Here is a 22,889-nt window from a genome sequence, read left to right as displayed (position 1 = left end):
ATAGGGTGTGAGAAACAGAGAGAAACCAGGAACTAAAGCAAAGTTTTTGTCTTGAGCAATTAATTGAAAGGATTGAATTGGGAATCTCAAGATATGAAATAATATTGAAAGCAATGAGACTTGCCAAGACCTCCAATGGAAGGGAAAAGCAAAGAAGAAAAGAGAAGGCTGAGCCCTAGGGCACTCCAAGATGACGACTAGGAAGAAGAGGGGGAAAATAATATTTTTAGTTGAAAAGTTTCTTAATTTACTGTCATTTCCTAAAGAGTACAATGTTACTTATATTTTATTCATGTGTATCCCTTCAAATTAAAGCCGAAAATGAATGTAGGGCATATGTCTTCTGCCCTAAAATTTAAAAAATTATTTTTTAAAAATAAAACCCATTAGGCTGCCCCTTAGTTGGGTATAGATATTTGAGTTCAACAACTGTTATTTTCTGAAAGCATACCAACTTATTTTCATGTTAACCTGGAAAAATCTTTAGCTGCCTAGGTAAACATACACCATCTTAATCAATTCTGGGTTTTTTTTAAGTGTACAATTCAATGATTTTTTTTTTTTTTTTAGTGTATTCGCAGATGTGTGTGACTGCCGCCACAGTCAATTTTAGAACATTTTCGATGCCCCAAAAACTAACCTTGTATCATTTAGCTATTTATTGTTCCCCATACCACAACCCCCCATTTTCCCTAGCCCTAGGAAACCACTAATCTGTGTTCTGTCTCTGTAGCTGTGACTAGTCTAAACATTTCATTAAAAAAGCAATCATATGGGAATGCAAGCTGGTGCAGCCACCCTGGAAAACAGTATGGAGGTGCCTTAAAAAACTAAAAATAGAACTACCCTACAACCCAGCAATTGCACTACTAGGCATTTATCCAAGGGATATAGGTGTGCTGTTTCGAAGGGACACATGCACCCCCATGTTTATAGCAACACTATCAACAAGAGCCAAAGTGTGGAAAGAGCCCAAATGCCCATCGATGGATGAATGGATAAAGAAGATGTGGTGTATAGATACAATGGAGTATTACTCGGCAGTCAAAAAGAATGAAATCTTGCCATTTGCAACTACGTAGATGGAACTGGAGGGTATTGTGCTAAGTGAAATTAGTCAGAGAAAGAGAAAAGTCATATGACTTCACTCATATGAGGACTTTAAGAAACAAAACAGATGAACATAACAGAAGGGAAACAAAAAGAATATAAAAACAGGGAGGGGGACAAAACAGAAGAGACTCATAAATATGGAGAACAAACTGAGGGTTACTGGAGGGGTTGTGGGAGGGGGGATGGGCTAAATGGGTAAGGGGCATTAAAGAATCTACATCTGAAATCTTTGTTTCACTATATGCTAACTAATTTGGATGTCAATTTTAAAAAATAAAAAATAAAATTAACAATAAAATAAAATATTTCAAAAATTTTTAAAAAGTAATCATAAAAAAGGCAATCATATAATATGTAATTTTTCATGAATGGCTTCTTTCACTTAGCATAATGCTTTCAAGGTTCATCCATGTTGTAGCATATATGAATTAGTACTTCATCTTTTCTATGGCTAAATAATATTCCATGGGTGCTGCTACGCTACATTTCATTTATTTTCATTTATCCATTCATCAGTTGCTGAACATCTGGGTTTATTCCACCAGGAGTAGTGCTGTTGTAAACACGTGTGTACAATATTGTATTTGAACACGTTTTTAATTCTTTTTAGTATATACCTACGAATAGAACTGCTGGGTTGTATGGTAACTCTGTTTAACCATTGAAGGAAATGACAGTCTATGGTTTCTAAGTGACGACACCATTCTCTACTTCACCAGCAGGATTCGTATTTGTCTATATCCTCACCAACACTTATTATTACCTGACCTCAGACTTTAGCCATCCGAGTGGGTCTGAAGTAGCATTTCACTGTGGTATCGCTATGCATATCCCTGTTGGCTACTGATGTCATGCATCTTTTCATATGCCATTGGCCGCTTCTGTGTCTTCTTTGGAGAAAGGTCTGTTCAAATCTTGTGCCCGTTTAAAATTAGTTATTTTGCGGGGCATCTGGGTGGCTCAGTCCGTTAAGCATCTGACTTCAGCTCAGGTCATGATCTCATGGTCTGTGAGTTCGAGCCCCACGTCGGGCTCTGTGCTGACAGCCCGGAGCCTGGAGCCTGCTTCGGATTCTGTGTCTCCCTCTCTCTCTGCCCCTCCCCTCTCATTCTCTGTCTCTGTCTCAAAAATAAATAAACATTTAAAAAAATAATAACAAAAATAAAAATAAAATAAAATTAGTTATTAGCCTTTTATTATTATTCAGTTATAAGAGTTTTTATGTACTCTAGATACAACCCCTTATCAGATATATGATTTACAAATATTTTCCATTCCGTGGACTATATTTTCACTTTCTGAATAGTATTTTTTGAAGCATGGAAGTTTTAATTTTGTGGAAGCCCTAACTTATCAATTTTTCTTTTGATGTTCTTGTTTTTGGTGTCATGTTTAAGAATCCATTGCCACAACCAAAGACCCAAAGAGTTATGCCTGTTTTCTTCCAGGCATTTTATAGCTTTAGGTCTTATATTTAGGTCTTTGATCCGTTTTGAGTTAATTTTTGTTGATGATGTAACCTTAGGGCCCTATTTCATTTTTTGCATGTGAATGTCCAGTTGTCCCAGGATCATTTGTCGAGAAGACTATTTTTCCTTCATTAAATTGTCTTGGCACCTTTGTGGGTTTGTTTCTGGACTTCACATTCTATTTTATTGATCTACGTGTCTTTTCTTATGCAAGTACCACAAAGTCTTGATTACTGTAGCTTTGTAGTTCATTTTAAAATCAGAAAGTGTGAGTTCTTCCATTTTTCTCTTCTTTTTTCAAGGTTTTTATTTATCATTCCGAGGCTCTCTCAATGCCATACAAGTTTTAGGATCAGCCTACCAATTTCTGTAAGGAAAAACAGCTGGAATTCTGATAGGGATCTCACTGAATCTGCAAGTCAATTTGGGGAGTATTGATCTTAACAGTATTAAATCTTCACATCCGTGTGAACGTGGATATTTTTGCATGACTCCTTCAAAAATGTTTTTTCGTTTTCAGAATTTTGCACTTCTTTTGTTAAGGTTATTCCTAGATACTTTGTTCTTTTTGATGGTATTGTAAATGGAATTTTTTTTAAATTTCATTTTCAGATGGTTCATTTCCAGTGTATAGAAATACCATTGATTTTTATGTTAATCTCGTATCCTGTCCTTTTTGCTAAAGTTGTTTATTAGTTCTAATCATTTTTAGTGTATTCCTTAGGATATTCTGGATAGAACAGGTATCTGTGAATAGATCCTTGACAAATCTGGATGCCTTTTAGTTCTTTTTATTGCCTAACTGCCCTGGCTAGAACCTCTAATACAATGCTGAGTAGAAGCTGTGAAGGCAGACATTCTTGTCTTTTCCTGATCTTAGGAGGAAAGCATCCAGTGAGTGTGCAGGAAGTAAGCAAACCAGTAAGTTCGCTATGGGTTTTTCCTAAATACCCTTACCACATTAAGGAACATGCCAACTACTCTAGTTTCTTAAGTGTTTTAATCACGAAAGGGTCTTGGCTTTTTGTCAAATGCTTTTTCTTCATCTATTGAGATAGTCATATGGCTGTTTTTTATCTTATTGGTCTGATGTATTACATTGATTTTTGGAAATTAAACTGACCTTGCATTCATGGAATAAATCCCATTTGGTCATGGTGTATATAATGCTTTTTATATGTTGCTGGATTAGGGGGGTGTTTTTGCATTCCTGTTCATAAGAAATATTGGTCTATAGTTTTGTTATTGTGATGGCTTGGTCTGGTTATGGTATCAGGGTAATACTGGCCCCCTAGAGCCAGTTAGGAAGTGTCCCCTCCTATTCTATTTATGGAAGAGTTTGTGAAGCAATGGTATTAATTCTTTAAATATTTGGTAGAAGTCACCATTGAAGTCATCTGGAACTGGCTTTTTCTTCATGGAAGGTTTTTATTATTATTTCAGATTTGTTATAGCTTTGTTCGGATTTTCTGTTTCTTCTTGAGTGCGTTTCAATAGTTTGTACATTGCAAGGAATTTGTCCATTTCATACAGGTTATATAATTTCTTGCCATATAATTGTCCATACTCAGTGTCATCAGCAAATCTTGCTTTACTTGCTTAATCGTTTACTTTAGTTCTCTGACCTTCTTTATGACTATTTTGAAGTCTTTGGCTAATGAAGACTACATCTGGCCACTCTCACAGACAGTTTCTGTTACCTGCTTTTTTTTTTTTTTTCTGATGTGTAGGTCAAAGTGCACAGGTGTATATATACTTCTGTTTCTTTGCCTGTCTCATAAATTTCTTGTTGGAAACTGGGCATTTTATTTTTTTATGTTTATTTATTTATTTTGAGAGAGAGCATGCACCAGGGAGGGACAGAGAGAGAGAAAAGGAGAATCCCAAGCAGGCTCCATGCTGTCAGCACAGAACCCGATACACGGCTCAATCTCACAAACCGTTAAGATCATGACCCAAACCAAAATCAGGAGTCAGACAAAACTGACTGAGCCACAGATGCTCCAGAAACTGGGCAAATACATTGTAGCAACTCTGGGCACTCAGAACTCAGAGTTCCCAGCCCAAGGGCTTATGATTGTTATTTGATGTGTTTTGTTTTGTTTGAAGGGCTGGCTGAAATAATTTCCTGCAGTCTGTTTCTCCCTCTCTGTGTTAAATTGCTCCTCAGGGGTGAGTGTAGCTTTAGGTATATCCACAGTCGCCCTAGGATGCTGTTCTCTATTCTGTAACCCACTTCTCCCCCAGGCAAAATCTCTGAGCCAAAGCTCTGCTCCTAGGATTGGGGGGTGGGGGTGGGGGGTTGCAGAGGGACAATGGAGTGCTTCTCTCTGAGTGACACCCCCACTGTAAGAGCTGAGGGCTTGCTGGAGGGGGACAGCTTGCCTCTCATGATGTGGAACCCCTACCCCATAAGTGAAGGCAAGAGTGATCAGGACCTGGTACCTCACTGGCACTGCCACCAAGAGAAGGCCCTCACCCCACAAGTAGGGGCTAGGCAAAAGGAGAGAGTCCACCTCTCCTGGCTACACTTGGACTTAGCCTCAGTAGCAAGTAGCTGGGAGCATGATTAGAAATGCTAAGTGGATGATCTGCTCCTGAGGGTGGGCGGGTGGGGGTGGGGGGGAGAGAGCGCTAGCTAGCACTCTGGGATTTGGGGGAAAAGTGACCTGCACCAACCCAGAGTGTTCTTGTGGAACCCGGAAGGGGGTGAGTGGGCGTGGCTCTTGGTTCAGATACCGCAGACTCCGACAGTTTTTTGACTTGTAGTAGGTTTTTTAAAAATTTTTTAAAGTTTATTTATTTATTTGAGAGAGACAGAGACCGTGTGAGTGGAGAAGGGGCAGAAAGAGAGGGAGAGAAAGAGAATCCCAAGCAGACTGCGCACTTCCAGCACAGAGCCTGATGCAGGGCTCGAGCTCATGAAAGCGTGAGATCAGGACCTGAGCTGAAACCAAGAGTCGGATGCTTAACCAACAGAGCCACCCAGGCGCCCCTAGTAGATTGTCTTGGCTGACCGTTTCGTCATTTGCTGTAGGCCCTTAGGACTCCAGAGATTTTAAATGTTGGGGTTCTTAGTAATTTTCACAAATTTGGCTGAGGAGTTGATCCGTGGAGTCCCTCACACTCTCATGCTGGGAGCGGAATGCTTCAAAAATAATAATGTTGTGTATTTAAATCAAATGTTTGATCAGGACTTGGGGGGAACATAAATATTTAATTTTTCAATTAAATTTATTTACTTTCAGAGAGACAGAGACAGCATGAGCAGGGGAGGGGTAGAGAGAGAGGGAGAAAGAGAGAGAATCCCAAGCTGGCATCTGTGCTGTGGGGCTCGAACTCACGAACCATGAGATCATGACCTGCCTGAGCTGAAATCAAGAGTCGGGCGCTTAACCGACGGAGCCACCCAGGCGCCCCTGGAACATAAATATCTCTCTATAGGTGATCCTGGCTCATAAGCCTTTCTGACCTCCTATGTGGACACAGGGTAAGTGTGCAGAAGCATTGTAAGTGTGCATCTTCTAAAGCACACCACAACCTGGCTTCGTACCAAGGAAGGGTCTTTCTAGCTGACACGCCCTGAGTATAGGTCTACATTTCGAAAAGATGAATTGGAATCCTCAGCACAGCCTGCCAGATTCCTCATAATCCAGCCCCGCCCGCTTCACCCACGTTGTATCCAACTTCCCTTCATGCCCCACGTTCCAGCCACACCAAACGATTCATTTTCCCGAAGACCTTCTTTCCCATGCGTCTGAAATTTTGTATACACCTTCTCTCTTCCGTAAGACATTTTCTCAATTTTGTCCACCACTCAATATTGTCCACCACTGTGAACTGAAACCTGGCTATAGCAAGGAAAGACAGACTCTACTGGGAAGAAGCCAGGGTCCTAGCATCTGGGAAGTGAAGAACCAAACTTAGAAAATACACAGGATCTGAGGGGCACCTGAGTGTCTCAGTTGAGTGTCTGACTTCGGCTCAGGTCATGATCTTACGGTTCATGGGTTCAAGCCCCTCATGGGGCTCTCTGCTGTCAGTGCAGAGCCTGGAGCCTGTTTCGGATCCTCTGTCCCCCCTCTCTCTGCCCCTCCCCTGCTTGTTCTCTCTCTCTCAAAAATAAAATAAACACTAAAAGAAAGAAAGAAAGAAAGAAAGAAAGAAAGAAAGAAAGAAAAAACATAGGATCTGAGAAAGTTCCAGAAGCCAGAAACAGAAAACCCAGAAGTGCAAGCTATCTTTTAGCAAGGAGAATCTGGCCAGGTTGTTACCATCACTAGAGATCACAGCTTCTCTCTAGCACCCAAGTGCCCCACCATCCCCACCGTATAACATCTGAGCTGCCCGTTCTAGGTATGAATTCCAGTCTTCTGTTCATCTTTAAGTTACTTGCTCAAGATTCACAATCCTTGGGAAGAGGACTGCATTGGCAATGCCCTGGCTCTGCCTCCTACAGATTGAAGTCGTAGCAAAGTTTGATAAACTTCTTTCATAAAGACTTAACAAGTGAGAGCTCCCAGAATGAAAGGACGGCTGCCTGCTGAACAATCAAAATTTAATATGCCCACTTAAGTTCTTTCTTTGGTTGATCAGTATCAAATCACCTCCTTCTTCCCATTATTTAAAAAAAAAATCCTCTTTAAAATGTTAACGATCTGTTACACATTAAAAAATAAATAAAATCCCTTCTCAAAGGGGCAGAGTTTCTCTTCACAGGTCATGCAAGGCTCACAGTGCCATTCAAAAGAGAGCAGATACCGGGGCGCCTGGTGGCTCAGTCGGTTAAGCAGTGACTTCAGCCCAGGACGTGATCTCATGGTTCGTGAGTTTGAGCCCCACGTTGCACGCTGGGCTGACAGCTCAGAGCCTGGAACCTGCTTCGGATTCTCTCTCTCTCTCTCTCTCTCTTTCTCTGCTTCTCCCCTGCTCATGCCCTATCTCTCAAAAATAAATGCTTGAATGTTCTAGAAAGGACAACAGACTGACTGACTGCTTCATCAAAACCTGTTTATGCTGCACATGACCAGTTTTCTTTGTATGTCTATTACAGCTTATTGCTAGCATGGTTATGAACATCTTAAGTGCCTGCTTTTCTGTACTTGGTATAATGATATTAAGTATTGCAAGTTTAACGTATTATCCAGACACCAATGAATACCTGTGGTCACATGTAAGTACCAAGTTTAATAACAACTGGATTAAAATTTTACATATAAATGGAAAAACTATAGTAAATGATGTGTGTTGCAATGGTAAAGTATGGAAATGACAACCAAATTTGATGTCTTTGGCGTAGAAATATAAAAACAAACTGTATCTCCTCCAAATTTTTGCCATGGGAACATTAAAAAATCAATTTCAGTCCAACTAAGGAAACACTAGAAACTTCAGAGAGAGATCAAAATTGTCATTATGTGAAGATAAAGTGATAGGATCCCTAGAAAACCCCAAAGACTCAACTAAAAAAAAATGATTTAGTAAAGAAAAATGTAGACAATACATTGTCTTTACACTAGAAATTACCACTTAAATATTGAAGTAGAAAAAATGAATAACCCAATCAAAATAACAACAAAAATATTAAAAACATGAGGGCTGTAATATAAGAACTGAATACTTTGAGAAACTACATTCTTTTTTATTTTAACATGTATTAACTTTTGAGAGAGAGACAGAGCATGAGTGAAGGAGGGGCAGAGAGAGGGAGACATAGAATCCAAAGCAGGCTTCAGGCTCTGAGCTGTCAGCACAGAGCCAGACATGGGGCCGGAACTCACAAACTGTGAGATCATGACCTGAGCCAAAGTCAGACACGTAACCGACTGAGTCACCCAGGTGCCCCGAGAAACTACGTTCTTGAATGCAAATTCACCATGTCATAGAATTACAAGATTCCATAAATTAATACATAGATGTGAGGTGATTCCATTTAGAATCCCAAAAATGTTTTGGGGAGAATGAAATAAAATTGCTCCAAAATGTGTATGGATGGAAAAAAAGATTGTGTGAAAAGTGCCAAGAAATTCTAGAAGCCACATAATGATTGGGGAGGGCCAGGCAACTTGTTACATCAAGAGATGATGCAGTATATTAAAAATGGTATAGTATTTACACACAAAAAGAAAAAGTAACCAAAGAACAGAGAGTTGAGAAATCAATCCTAATATAGGCAAAAACATCATTTTATGGGAGATCACTTTACCAGTCAAAATGGAAAAAGTGAAGTTTAATAAAATAATATTCAATCAATAAGCTCTCCATTTCCAAGAAAATAGTAATGGGCTCTACTTGGCAGTGTGTAACAAGAAATCACAGATTCAATGAATGAGCAATGAAAAAGAAATAAAAGAAAGAAATGAATGAACAAACCTAAAAGCCATTGGAAAATGGCATAAAGTATGGAATTAGTACATCTGTTACAAAAGCAAATGAGAAAACCAAGAATGGGGAAAAAGAAACACATTTCACGTCACAAATATTTACGTCTTTGATATGCTACAGGCTGAGACAGCAATAACCCAAGGAGTGGGACCCCCCACTGACCAGTAGGCTCCAGGGGTGGGGCCACCACCATGGTGAGCTAAAGAAGCAGGGCCACCTCCTCAGCAGCCGTGTGGACCAAGCATGGAGCCACACAGGATTATTCTCAAGCCTCGACATCTAAAGAATTGCCCTATTGGGTTTTGGGCTTGCTTGGGGCCCATTACCCCATTTTCCTTCTTTTTTTTAATTTTTTTAACATTTATTTATTATTGAGAGACAGAGAGAGACAGAGCATGAGCATGGGAGGGGCAGAGAGAGGAGGAGACACAGAATCCGAAGCAGGTTCCAGACTCCAAGCTGTCAGCACAGAGCCCAATGCGGGGCTTGAACTCAGAAACCGCGAGATCATGACCTGAGCCAAAGTCAGATGCCTAACCAACTGAGCCACCCAGGCACCCCAGCCCTATTTTCCTTCTTATATCTCCCTTTTGGAATGGCAATATCTATCCAATGCCTGTCCCACCGTTCTGTCTTAGATAACTGGTTTTCTGATTGCACAGGTCCACAGATGGAGAGGAATTTTACCCCAATATGGACCATTCTAGGAGTCTCATCCATAACTGATTTAGATAATTTAGATGATAGGATTTGAGGCTTTTTGATCTGATGATATTTAGGTCAGATTTTGGACTTGGAGTTGATGTTAAAATGGGTCAAAACTTTTGGAGATATTGGGATCAGGCAAATAGATTTGGTACGTGGGAGGGACATGAACTTAGAGGCAGAACAGAGACAAACTATTATGGGTTGAAATGTGTCCCCCCAAAAGATGTGTCCTAACCCACAGTACCTCAGAATGTGACGTTATTTGAGAACAAAGTCTTGCGGATGTAATTAGTTGAGATGAGGTCATACGCAAATAGAGTGGACCGTTAATCCAATAGAACTCGTGTCCTTATAAGAAGCAAGAAATCTGGACACAGACCTGGAAAGAAGATGGCCATGGATACGTGAAGGTAGAGGTTGTAGTTATACTGATACAAGCCAAGGAACCCTTGGGGCTACCAGAAGCTGAAAGAGGTAAGGAAGAATCCTCTCCTAAAGACTTTGGAATGAGCATTCTGTTGCCAATGCATGCTTTTTGGACTTTGACCCTCCAGAACGGTGAGACAATAAATTTCAGTTGTGTTAAGCCACCCAGCTGTGACGCTTTATTACAGGGCCCCTGGGACACTAGTATAGCAGGCCAGTAAATAGCCATCAACTTTTCTTCTCTCACATTCTGAACCAACTGAGATAAAATACGAAAATCAAGCAGATGTAAATAAAAAGTATCAGCTTTATGATGATTATTATAGTTGGAGAACACGTTTGAAATCTTTGAACTTGAACTTAAAGTGAGAACTTGCTGCAACCTCTCTCCATGAATTAAACTTATCTACCTAGATACAGGTAGACGACAGGTCTCCTTGTGCTGGGACCAGGCAGGTATCAGAGGTTGAGGAGAACTTGGGGTCATAAAGACAAAACGATTTTGAAGAAAAAAAAAGGGAAACAACCCAGAAGGGGCTGGGTTCCTTCTTGTGAAATCATGAGTTAGATAAATCTCTGCTTCTCAAATGGGGAATTGTAAATGAGGAGCGTTAAGAAACACTAGAAGCCACTCCTAGAGCAGAAAGTCCTACTATGGGCCATGGTAGAAATGTGGAAAGGGAGAGAGAATGGTTCCACCTACTACATGTAATAATGTTTATGGTACAGAGGTTAAAAGAAAATAGAGCATGCAAATTATATGTGCATTAAATGGAAAAGCACGAAACACAAAGCACGCAATGAGTCTCACCGAAAGAGAAAGTATGAAGAGAGAAAAGATGGGCACTCAGTGCCAAACCCTGAAGAATTTCACCCAGCCCACGGTACTAAGGTGATCTCTCTGCTTTCCAGTCTGGTCACATGTAGAAGAGAAATAAAAGTATCCAACTTGTACAGTCATTACTAGAAGTAGGACTTGACATAATGCAAGGTGCATATAAGAGTACCTGATTAATTGAAAACATATTTTGTTCTTAGGAAAAATACACAAAAATCCTCATAGTTGTGTGAGACTGATAGGATGAATGATCTTTATTCCCTGCTTGCGAAGTGTTGTTCTTGTATAATTTTCAAATGGCTAATTAATATGAGGAATGTTTCTTTTCTTTCTAATTCAGATAGCTGGTAGTATGCTTTTACAATATGTACTCTTCACCACGATCGTGGAAGTGATCTGTGCATACGTGACGGTCAAGCGGATTGAAGCAGCAATGCGTCCTGTAGAATGCAGTGAGATAAGTGAGTAATTTTGTTTCTGGCTGGTCAGTCAGGAGAAAACAGCTTCTGTTAAGGATCTGCAGGGAAACCATCCAAATCCTAGGGGAGAACACGGGCTGTAACCTCTTTGCCATCAGCCAAAGCAACTTCTTACCAGAGGTGCCTCGGGAGGCAAGGGGAATAAAAGCAAAAATGGACTATTGGGACCTCATCAAGATAAAAAGCTTCTGCACGGCAAAGGGAACAATCAACAAAACTAAGAGGCAACCGTCAGAATGGGAGATGTTTGCAAAGGACGTATTTGATTAAGGGTTAGTATCCAAAACATCTAAAGAACTCAGCACCCAAAGAAACAAATGATCCAGTTTTTAAGAAATGGGCAGAAGACACGTGTAGACATTTTTTTTTCCAAAGAAGACATCCAGCTGGCCAACAGACACATGAAAAGATGCTCAACATCACTCATCATCGGGGAAATGAAAATCAAAATTACAGTGAGTTATCACATCACACCAGTCAGAATGGTCGAAATTAATAGCCCAGGAAACTACAGGTGTTGGTGAGGATATGAAGAAAGGGGAGCCCTCTTACGCTGTTGGCGGGAATGCAAACTGGTGCTGCCACTCTGGAAAACAGTATGGAGGTTCTTCAAGAAGCTAAAAATACAACTACCCTATGATCCAGCAATTGGACTACTAGGTATTTACCCAAAGGATACAAAAATCTGATTAGAAGGGATACATGCACCCTGAGGTCTTTTAGACTTGCATCACCTAGAAGATTACTAGAGGAAATAAATAGACTGAAAAGATTTTACATAGACTGAAAAGCAATATGGGGACACTGAATGTTCTAGACTGTGAAATTCAAATTTAGTTATAAACTTTTGTTGGCAAAGTTTGAGATCTTCCTGTCCCTTCAGAAAATTTAGAGGATTTTAGAGGACGCTGAAGAGACTGCTTCTGGAATAGAAGAATGAGGCTCTCTAAAAATCGATTCCTCCATAAAATAAATGAGAACACTGGGAAAAGTTGTCAGAATTAACATTTCTTACCTCTGGGAATTAATCAAAGACTTGTGACAATCCAGGGAACACTTATGCAAGAAACCATGGCTAAACCTTAGTAAGAACAGCGAGTTTTGTGGTTATCATTTGCCCGGTGCCCGTCCCCCTTGTCCCATCTCCACAGTAACCTTTAAATGAAATAACCTTGCGACCACACTACCTGTAAAAAAAACACCAGCCTAACAACCACAAGCAGAGGAAAACTGAGATTGGAGTTGCCCAAAAATAAAAAACAACACAAAACAAAACAAAACACAAAAAAAAACATTCCCAGAGCATTGTTTCTGATTTGTCAGGCAGGTCCCTGGAAATCCCCACTGGCAAGGGTCTTTATTCACCTCTGAGCTCAATCACGGTGAAAAGTTTTCTGGGATGTTTGTCAGAACAATTAGTGGCCTTTAACACTGTGTTTGCCTGGAGCAGGGATAAAAGTTGGGGAAAACAAAAGGCTTACCAAAAAAAAACATAATAGAAAAAAACTATGGCACAAGATGTCCTCTGGGGACCTTGAAACGGTGGTAATACTTGGAAATTAAGACCTTGTGCATATGTGGAGATGTGTGTGTGCCCAGGGAAGACCTGTCAATATGCTAACCTCCCATCTCTGGCTGACCTGAAGCTGTCTGCAAACAGGAAGTGATAGCTAATATAGAGTTGCAACCTGTCTTCCAAACCTTTAAAGTCTTACCCCAACACACACACACACACACACACACACACGCACACACACACACACACACAGCTTCTCAACAAAGCCTGGGCAATTTCTTGGTTCAAAGCAGTTAAGGAAATCAATGCCCGATCATCTAATGACACTAAGCTAACACAGACATCAGTGCCCATACAGGACATGAATACTCTACACAATTAGTTCAGGAAAGCCACCCCTAGAATAACAAAAACAACAACAAAAACCAGTCCCTGGGAGAATCTGCTTTCCAACATTGCTACATTATATTATTTTAAATATGCAATTTTTAACAAAAGAAATTATAAGATATGCAAAGAAACAGAAAACTATGACCTAAACACTGGGGAAAAGCAATAGAAGTTGTATCAGAGGAAGCCTAGATATTGGACTTACTAGGGGAAAAAAAACTCTTTAAATCAGCTATTGTAAGTATGCTCTAAGAACTGAAAAACCATGTCTAAAAAGTCTAAAGGAAAGTAAGAAAGCAATGTTTCATGATAAAGAATATCGATAAAGACAGAAACTATTGAAAAGAATCGAGTAGAAATTCTAGAGCAGAAAAATATGTAACTAAAATGAAAACATCATTCAAGGGGCTCAACAGAATATTTGATCTGACAGAAGAAATAATCCACCAACTTAAAGATAGATCAATTAAGGGGCACCTGGATGACTCAGTTGGTTGAGCATCCGACTTTAACTCAGGTCATGATCTCACAGTTTTTGAGTTTGAGTCCTGCAACAGGCTCTGTGCTGAGAGCCCAGAGCCTGGAGCCTGCTTTGGATTCTGTGTCTCCTTCTCTCTCTGCCCCTCCCTCTCTCATACCCTGTCTCTGTCTCTATATCTCAAAAATATATAAACATTTAAAAAAATTTTTAAAAAGGTCAATTAAAATCGTCTACTCTGTGGAACAAAATGATAACAAACAAAGAAAAATGAACAGAGCTTCAGACACCTTTGAAACGCCATCAGTCATACCAAAATGTGCATAATGGAAGTTGGCATAATGGGAGGAGATAGTGAAAGAGAAAGCTACACAAAGAAGTCTTGAAAATATATTGGATGAAAACTTAAAAATTTGATGAAAAACATTACTCTACATATCCAAGGAGCTCAACAAACTCCAAAAAGGAGAAATTACAAAAGATCCAAACCTGGACACGTCACAACCAAGATGCTAATAGACAAAACCAAGAGAAAATCTTGAAATCAGCAGAAGACAAGAATTCATCCTGTAAAGGGGATCTTTAATAAAATTCCTCATCAGAAACTATGGAAGCCAAAAGACAGTGAGTGGTATGACATCTTCAGAACACTGAAAGAAAAATACTGTCAATCAAGAATTAGATGTAATAAATATTACAACATTATTAATACAAAATAATATTGATAACAAACTAAAAATAATTCAAAAATAATAAAAGAAATAAAAATGTAATAAAGTGGTATAGAAGAATAAATAAAATGGTATGAAAGAAAACATTTATTTAACGTAAAAGAGAGCAGTCAGATAGAAGGACAGACAGAAGAACAAAGACATACAATATAGAAAACTGACCATGAAATAGCAGACATAAACCCTATCTTATCTGTAACTACATTAAATGTAAATGTATTGAACACTCTAATCACAAGGCAGAGACTGGCAAAATGGATTTTTAAAATGAACTCCAATTAAATGCTATATACAAGAGACACACCTTAGATTCAAAGACACATATTGGGAAATATGATTGAGAAAGACATTAATTATCCGACCTTGACCTAAAGAGATACTGGCATTGGGCAAGACGCTCAATTTCACTGAACTCTAGTTTCTAAACCTCTATGGTCATAATAGATGGGAGGATGCCAAGAATTCTACAAAGGAAAAAAGAAAAGACACAAATATGTCCAATATTAGTATGGAAAATATATGCCATATAAACAGAAACCAAAAGAGAGCTAGAGCAGCTATAAAAATAATGTCAGATAAAATAGACATTAAGACAAAAAATTGTTAGTAGACATGAAGAAGGACATATTTATAATTATTTTTTTAAGTTAAATCTGTCAGGAACTCATAGCAATCGTAAGCATATATGCACCAACAACAGAGTCCCGAAAACACATGAAGCAAAAACTGGCAGATTGGGCAGGAAAAATACAAAGTTTAAAAAACAACAGTTGGAAACTTCAATACCCCATATTCAACAATGTATAGGAAAACTCTGCAGAAGAGAAAAGGCAATAGGAGAATTGAACAGCACTATTAACCAACTGCCTAGACCTAATAGACATCTATACGACACTCCATCCAACAACTCAAAGTACACGTTCTTTTCAGGTGCGTGTAGAATATTCTCTGGGACAGACCATATTTTAGGCTATAAAACAAGTTTCAATAAGTTAGAAGGATGGAATTCATACAAAGTATTTTCTCTGATTATAATGGAATTAAATTAGAAATCAGTAAAAGAAGCGGGTGCCTGGGTGGCTCAGTCAGTTAAGTGTCTGACTCTGGCTCAGGTCATGATCTCACAGTTCATGAGTTCGAGTCCCACGTCAGGCTCTGTGCTGAGAGCTCAGAGCCTGGAACCTGCTTCAGATTCTGTGTCTCGCTCTCTCTCTTCCTCTCCTCTGCTTGCGTGCTTGTGTGCTCACTTGCTCGCTCTCTCTCTCAAAAATAAACAAACATTTAAAAAAAAAGAAACTGGTAAAAGAAGGACATTTGAACCTATCACCAATATGTGCAAATTAAACAATACATTCCTAAATTACCAAAAAGTCAAAGAAGAAATCAAAAAGAATAGAACACATTTTGAGATGAATAAAACAAACCACATACCACGGTTTATTTGATGCAGCTAAAGTAGTGCTTAGAGGGAAATTCATAGCTATAAATACTATATTTTTAAAAAGAGAAAAAAGTCTCAAATCAGAAACCTAACTTTCCACCTTTAGAAACTAGAATGGGAATGGGGGCTGGGAGAAACAGGTGAAGGGGATTAAGAGCACACCTATCATGATGAGCACCGAGTAATGTACTGAATTGTCGAATCACGATATTGCACACCTGAAACTGCTATAACACTGTATGTTCTGTAGGTTAACTCTACTGGAATTAAAGTTAAAAACTTAATAAATATTAAGAACATAAACTAGAAGAGAAAACTAAACCCCAAAGTCAGAAGAAGAATGTAGATAATCAAGACTACAGTGGAAAAAATGAAATAGAGAATAGAAAAACAGACATAAAAGAGTAGGGGACACCTGGGTGGCTCAGTCAGTTAAGCATCTGACTCTTAATCTCAACTCAGGTACTGACCTCAGGGTTTAAGCCTTGCTTTGGGCTCCGTGTGGGTATGAAGCCTACTAAAATAAAAAGAGAGAGAGAGAGAGACTAAAAGGGGCTACTATGAATAATGATATGCCAACAATTTAGTTCACCTACATAAAATGGACAAATTCTTAGAAATATACAAACTATTGAAACTGTGTCAAGGAGTAATAAAAATCTAAATAGATCCATTATGTGAAGAGACTGAAATAATAATCGAGAAATTTTTGTAAAGAAACCCCAGTCCCAGGTGGTTACACTGCAAATACTCCTAAACATTTAAAGAATTAACACCAGTCTTTAACAAATTGTTCTAAAAATGAAGAGGAGAAAATACTTCCTGACTCATTCTATGAAGTTAGTATTACCCTGATACCAAAACCAGACAAATATATCAAACAAAAGGAAACTATAGACCATTATCCATTATTAATATAAATTTTTAAACCTCAAAGGAAAAAATGTTTCAAATACAATCCAGCAACATACCAAAAGTATCAAACATCATGACCAATTAAGATTTATCGTGGGAATTCAGAGCTGGTTTAACATAAAATCAATCAGTGTAATAACCATGCTGATAACATAAAAACAAAAAATACATGACCATCTCAATAGACAGAGAAAAAACAATTTAATAAAATCTAACACCCTTTCATGATTAAAAAAAAAAAAACCATTCAACAAACTAGGAATAGAAAGGAATTTCCTCAACCTGAAAAGCAGCAGTTAGGTGTGGGGAAAAAATCTGCAATTAACATTATACTTGATGGAGAGATACTGAATCCTTTTGCTCTAAGATCTGGAACAAGACAAGGATGTCTGCTTTTGCCACTTATTTTCCACATTGTACTGGAGGTTCTAGCCAGGAAAATTAGACAATAAAAAGAAATTAAGATATTCAGTTTGGTTGGTCAAGGAAGAAGTAACACGACCTCTCTTTGTAGCTGATAAGATCTTGTGGCTATAAAATTCCAAGAAATCCACACACAAAAATCTAGTACAAATAAGTTCAACAAGTTGGAAGGGTATAAGATCAACATATTTTTCAAAAAATCAGTTGTTATTTCTATACGTGAGAACACAATTACAATAACATCAAAAAATAAAATGTTTATGTAATTTATATTCAGGAAAAAAATTAACAAGATTAGTGTAAGACTTGTCTACCACAAATTAGAAAGCATTATTGAAAGAAATTAAAGAAGATTTAAATAAATGGAAAAAATTCATGTCCGTGGATCAGAAGATTTAATATTAAGATGGTAATAGTCGCCAAATTAATCTATAATTCAACCCAAAGCCTACCAAAATCTCCACTGATTTTTATACAAGCTTATCCTACTATTCATATGAAAATGGAATGGACCCAAAATAGCCAAACCGATCTTTAAAAAAGAAAACAAACCATTACACACATATTACAAAGGCCAAAATCTGAACACTGATTTCACCAAATGCTGGTGAGAATAGAGAGCAACGTTGCATTGGTGGGAAAGCAAAATGGTACAATCACTTGGGAAAGCAGTGGCTTTGAGGATTTCTTACAACACTAAACATACTACCATACAATCTAGCCATCAGTCCCTTGGTGTTTACCCAAAGGAGCTGCAACCTTATGCTCTCACAGAAACCAGCACACGGGCTTTGATAGCAACTTTATTCATAGTTGCCAAAACTTGGAAGCAGCCTAGATGCCTATCAGTGAGTGAATGAACGAATAAACTGTGGTCCACCCATCCAATGAAATATCATTCAGTGCTAAAAATAAATCAGCTATCAAGCCAGGAAAAAGACATGGAGAAACCTCAAATGCGTATTACTAACTGAAAGAAGCCAATCTGAAAAGTACACACACTGTATGATTCCAACTATATGACATCTGGAAAAGGCAAAACTATGGGTACGTTTACTTTTTATGGAATAAAAAATCAGTGGTTGCCAAGGCGGGGGGGGGGCGGCATAAATAGGCAGAGCACAAAGATTTTTAGCACAGTGAAAATATTCTGTATGATATTATCTAATGATGGATGTTATACATGGATGTATACATATATAATGATGGATGTCATTATACATTTTCCCAAGCCCTGCAGAATATACAACACCAAGAGTTAACTCTAAGGTAAAAAACTATGGACTTCGGGTGATTATGGTATGTCAGTGGTGGTTAATCCTTGGTAACAAATGTACCATTCTGGGGAGTGATGTCAATGATGAGGAGGCTATGTATGTGTGGGGACAAAGGATATATGGGAACTCTCTGTGCCTGTTTCTCAATTTTGTTGCAAACGTAAAACTGCTCTAAAAAATAAATAAACGAAGGGAGGTGGGGGAGAGGGGAAAATGTGTGATGGGCACAGAGGAGGGCACTTATTGGGATGAACACTGGGTGTTGTATGTAAACAATGAACCACAGGAATCTATCCCAAAAACCAAGAGCACAGTTTACACACTGTATGTTAGCCAACTTGACAATAAATTATATTTTTAAAAATTTAAAAATTATATTTAATAAATATATATTATCTTTAATAATATTTATTTTAATAATAATATTTATTTAATGATAATAAATACATAAAGTCTTTTTAAAAAAAAAGAAAGAAAAACAAAGTTGGAGGGCTCACGCTTCCCAATTTCAAAAGGAAGTACAAAACTATAGTTAACCAAGACATTGTGCTACTGGCATAAGGATAAATCGTAATTTTTACTGCACGTAAAAATTAGTGCAGTAGAATCAAGAGTCCAGAAATAAATCCTGAATAAATCTGAAAAGGAAATCACAAAAACAATTCCATTTATAATAGCGTCAAAAATAATAAAATATTTAGGAATTAACCAAGTAGCTGAAAGACTTACACACTGAAAACTACAAAACACTACTGAAAAAAGTTAAAGAAGATGTAAGTAAATGGAAACACATCCCAAGTTCACGATAAGAAGAATCAATGTTGTTAAGATGTCCATACTGCTCGAAGCAGTCTACAGATTCAATGCAATCCCTATCAAAATCTAAATGCCATTTATGCAGAAACAGAAACACCCATCCTGAAATTTATATGGAATCTCAAGGGATCCCAAATAGCAAAAACAACTTTGAAAAAGAAGAACAAAGCTGAAAGACTCACACTTCCTGATTTCAAAACTTACTACAGAGATACAATCATCAAAACCGCGTTAAGCACAGTCTTTTCAACAAACAGTACTGGGGAAACTGGTTACCCACCTGCAAAAGAATGAATTTGGACTTACCTAACACCATGTACAAAAATTAACACAAAATGGATCAAAGACTTAAATGTAAGACCAAAAATAAAACTCTTAGAAGAAAACATGAGTCCAAAGCTTCATGACATTTGATTTGGCAGTGATGTTTTTGGATGTGACACCAAAAGCATAGGCAATGAAAGAAAAAACAGATAAATTGGACTTCATGAAAATTAAAAATGCTGTGCCTCAAAAGACAGAGTAAAAGGGGCGCCTGGGTGGCACCTGGGTTAAGCACCGACTTCCGCTCGGGTCATGATCTCGCAGTTCATAAGTTTGAGCCCCGCATCAGGCTCTGTGCTGACAGCTCAGGGCCTGGAGCCTGCTTCAGATTCTGTGTCTCCCTCTCTCTCTGTTCCTCTCCTGCTTGATCGTTCACGTGCACTCTCTCTCTCAAAAATAAATAAACATTTAAAAAAAAGAGAGTAAAAAAGCAACACAATGAATAAGATAAACATTTTCAAATCACATATATAATGAGGGATTAATATCAAGAATATATAGAGAACACTCAAACTCAACAACAAAAATAAACAATTCAAAAATGGGCAAAGGACTCGAATCGAGATTTCTTCAGATAAAGTCTACAAATGGCCAATAAGCACATGGAAAAATGCTCAACATCACTGACCATTAGGGAAATACAAATCAAAACCACAATGAGGTATTACGGTATACCCATAAAGATGGCTATTATCAAAAAAATAAAAAACAGAAAAAACAGAAAATAGTGTTGGCTAGAATGTGAAAAAAAAAACAGAACACTTGTGCACTTTTGGTGGGAACATAAAACGGTACAGCTGCTGTGGAAAACAATATGATTGTTCCTTGAAAATTTAAAAATAGGATTATCATAGGATCCAGCAATTCTATTTCTGCATATATACCCCGAAGAATTGAAAGCAGGGTCTCAGAGAGGTATTTATGTGTTCACCCATGTTTAGAGAAGCATTATTCACAATGGCTACAATGTGGCAACCCAAGTTTCCATCAACAGATGAGTGGATAAGCAAAATGTGGTCTACAACTGTAACAATACTATTCAGCCTTCAAAAGGAAGAAAATTCTGACGTGTGCTACATCGTGGATAAGCCTTGGGGACATTACGCGGAGTGAAATAAAGCAGTCACAAAAAGGCAGATGCTGTGTGATTCTACTCCATAGGAGATAGAGTGGTCAAAATTGTAGAGACAGAAAGGAGAATGAGGGTTGCCAAGGGCTGGGAGTGAGGAATTACTGTTTAATGGATGTAGAGTTTCAGTTTTACAGGAAGTAAAGAACTATGAAGACGGATGGTGGTGATGTTTGCAACAACATCATATATGTATTTAATGCCACTGAACTGTGCATTTAAAAATGGTTATGATAATAACTGTTATGTGTATTTTAACATAATTTATTTTAAATTGGAAAGAGTCAATATAATACACGCCATTAATAGAATAAAGGATAGAAACAATCACTAAATTGTGATAGAAGGAAATAGGTTGTAATGGCTGATAATTTTATCTCCTTACCTACAGAGTTTGTCTAAATTCTTTCAAGATAGGTCATTAAATCCCTCCCACCAAAACCTACATATTGGTAAATCAGCCTAAAACTCTGCCTGGAGCCAGCATGGCACATTCGAGGGATTCCTGTAGGCTAGTGTTTAGAGGAAAGTGATAGAAAATGAAGCTGGAAAGGCAAATTGAGGCCAGATCCTAATAGAATCCAGCCACCCCTAGAAAAGAATTTGGAATTTAGCCTGTAAGTACCAGGATGCTATTGAAGCCTTTCTAGCAGCAGGGAGGGTTTCTCGATCAAACTTTGCAGTTATATACAGTAGTCCGTCCTTATCGGTGGTTTCACTTTCCAAGGTTTCAATTACCCTCAGTCCACCACTGCCAGAAGTGGGCGATCCTCCTGACAGATGGTCAGAAGCCTAAGGCTACCTCACCAGCCCACGTCGCTCATCCCATCACCATCTCGTGGGCTCTCCCCATCAGAATGCCTTCTGCGGTGATCCCGCCCCCCCAAATCCTTGAGTCTAAGCCAGACAGCTCCCCCCTCCGTTGGTCGTTTCTCCTTCTGACCTAGAATATGAAGTAGAGCACCCCAGAGGATTCTTAGCACCCACCACAGGCCAGCCGAAGGTTAAAGTCATTTTCTGAAGACTTATTTTAGTTGAATGTGATGGTTGTAATTCAATGAAACCTCTGGTTTCTGACGGGCCACAGGTCTGTTGCATTTTTACCTCTCCCCCCAGACAGAGTGGGTGTTATCTTCTCAGTGTGGTTTCAACTGGTCACATTTTAGGTTTGCCTATGTGTTTGTTTGTCATTGCTGGGGTTTTTGTTTTGTTTTGTTTTTGTTTTGTTGTTTTTTGTCTTGTTTTGATTCAGTGGCTCGGGACTAAGCTCGTATCTTCTGGTGTCACAATGATCAATCTGCTATCACCCACTCCCCCAGGTCCATAGCTGTCTCAGTGCAGTGTCTCTACATAACTCACAAAGAACCAGTGTGACTCCCATCAAGAACGAAAGATTAATCGTGAACTGGGGAAGAACTCCGCGATTGTTCTCAAGAGGCCTCATGGAAAATACAGGCTACTGAAGTCCTTCCCAGTGCGCCTTCTCCCTACTTCTTCAATAAAGGATGCAATCCGATCACAAGTCGACTCTACCCTTTTTAAAAACGATCTGAGTGAGCATAGACAGATACAGCCGGTCCAGGGGCTATAGGAAAGTAAAGGTGAATGGCTACTTTACCTTAGGCTGGAGGAGATCTGTCTGAGCGAAGGGACGCCATCATCTGAGAACGGGAACTACTCTGACTTTGAAGGCAGGCATAATGTCAAGGTAGTGATGGCAAGACTTTTGATGTTACTGTGCTTTCATTTCGTCACCTGTAACACAGAAATCATAGCTCCTAGCCCACGGAGTAGATGCAAATATTAAATTATAATACATCATTAAAGGACTTAGAAGAGCTTCCGGTTTATTCTAATCCCTCAGTAAATGATTATTGATTATCATTTATGAGCTCTTCTCATTATAGCTGTAGGACGAGGATATAGGAGGCTAGGTGGAATTGTTATTTTCCAAGAATTGGTGACCAGAGTCCCCCTCTGAAAGCAGATGTGCTCAACATTCTAAGTCCATAAAAACCACTGGAGAGCTTGC

At 38.6% G+C, this 22,889-nt stretch overlaps 1 protein-coding gene across 2 annotated transcripts in view; it reads left to right on the top strand.

The window, feature by feature from the left end:
• The window catches only part of LOC109246515 (B-lymphocyte antigen CD20-like), a 36,295-nt gene extending 13,916 nt beyond the window's left edge, over nucleotides 1-22,379 (top strand). The window contains exons 5-7 of one of the 2 annotated variants that reach the window (XM_053899665.1): nucleotides 7,636-7,755; nucleotides 11,279-11,399; nucleotides 22,177-22,379. In XM_053899665.1, coding sequence (XP_053755640.1) covers nucleotides 7,636-7,755; nucleotides 11,279-11,399; nucleotides 22,177-22,184 — 249 coding nt within the window. In that variant the 3' untranslated portion in view covers nucleotides 22,185-22,379. The remainder of the gene's footprint in view (nucleotides 1-7,635; nucleotides 7,756-11,278; nucleotides 11,400-22,176) is intronic. The other variant, XM_019414540.2, reaches the window with a different exon arrangement.
• Nucleotides 22,380-22,889: the final 510 nt, after the last annotated feature.

The sequence above is a fragment of the Panthera pardus genome, unplaced genomic scaffold (assembly GCF_024362965.1).
Source record: "Panthera pardus isolate Hobbes unplaced genomic scaffold, ASM2436296v1 HiC_scaffold_12, whole genome shotgun sequence".
Lineage (NCBI taxonomy): Eukaryota > Metazoa > Chordata > Mammalia > Carnivora > Felidae > Panthera > Panthera pardus.
The sequence above is the reverse complement of the archived record's forward strand: the minus strand, read 5'-3'. Positions and strand labels throughout refer to the sequence as shown.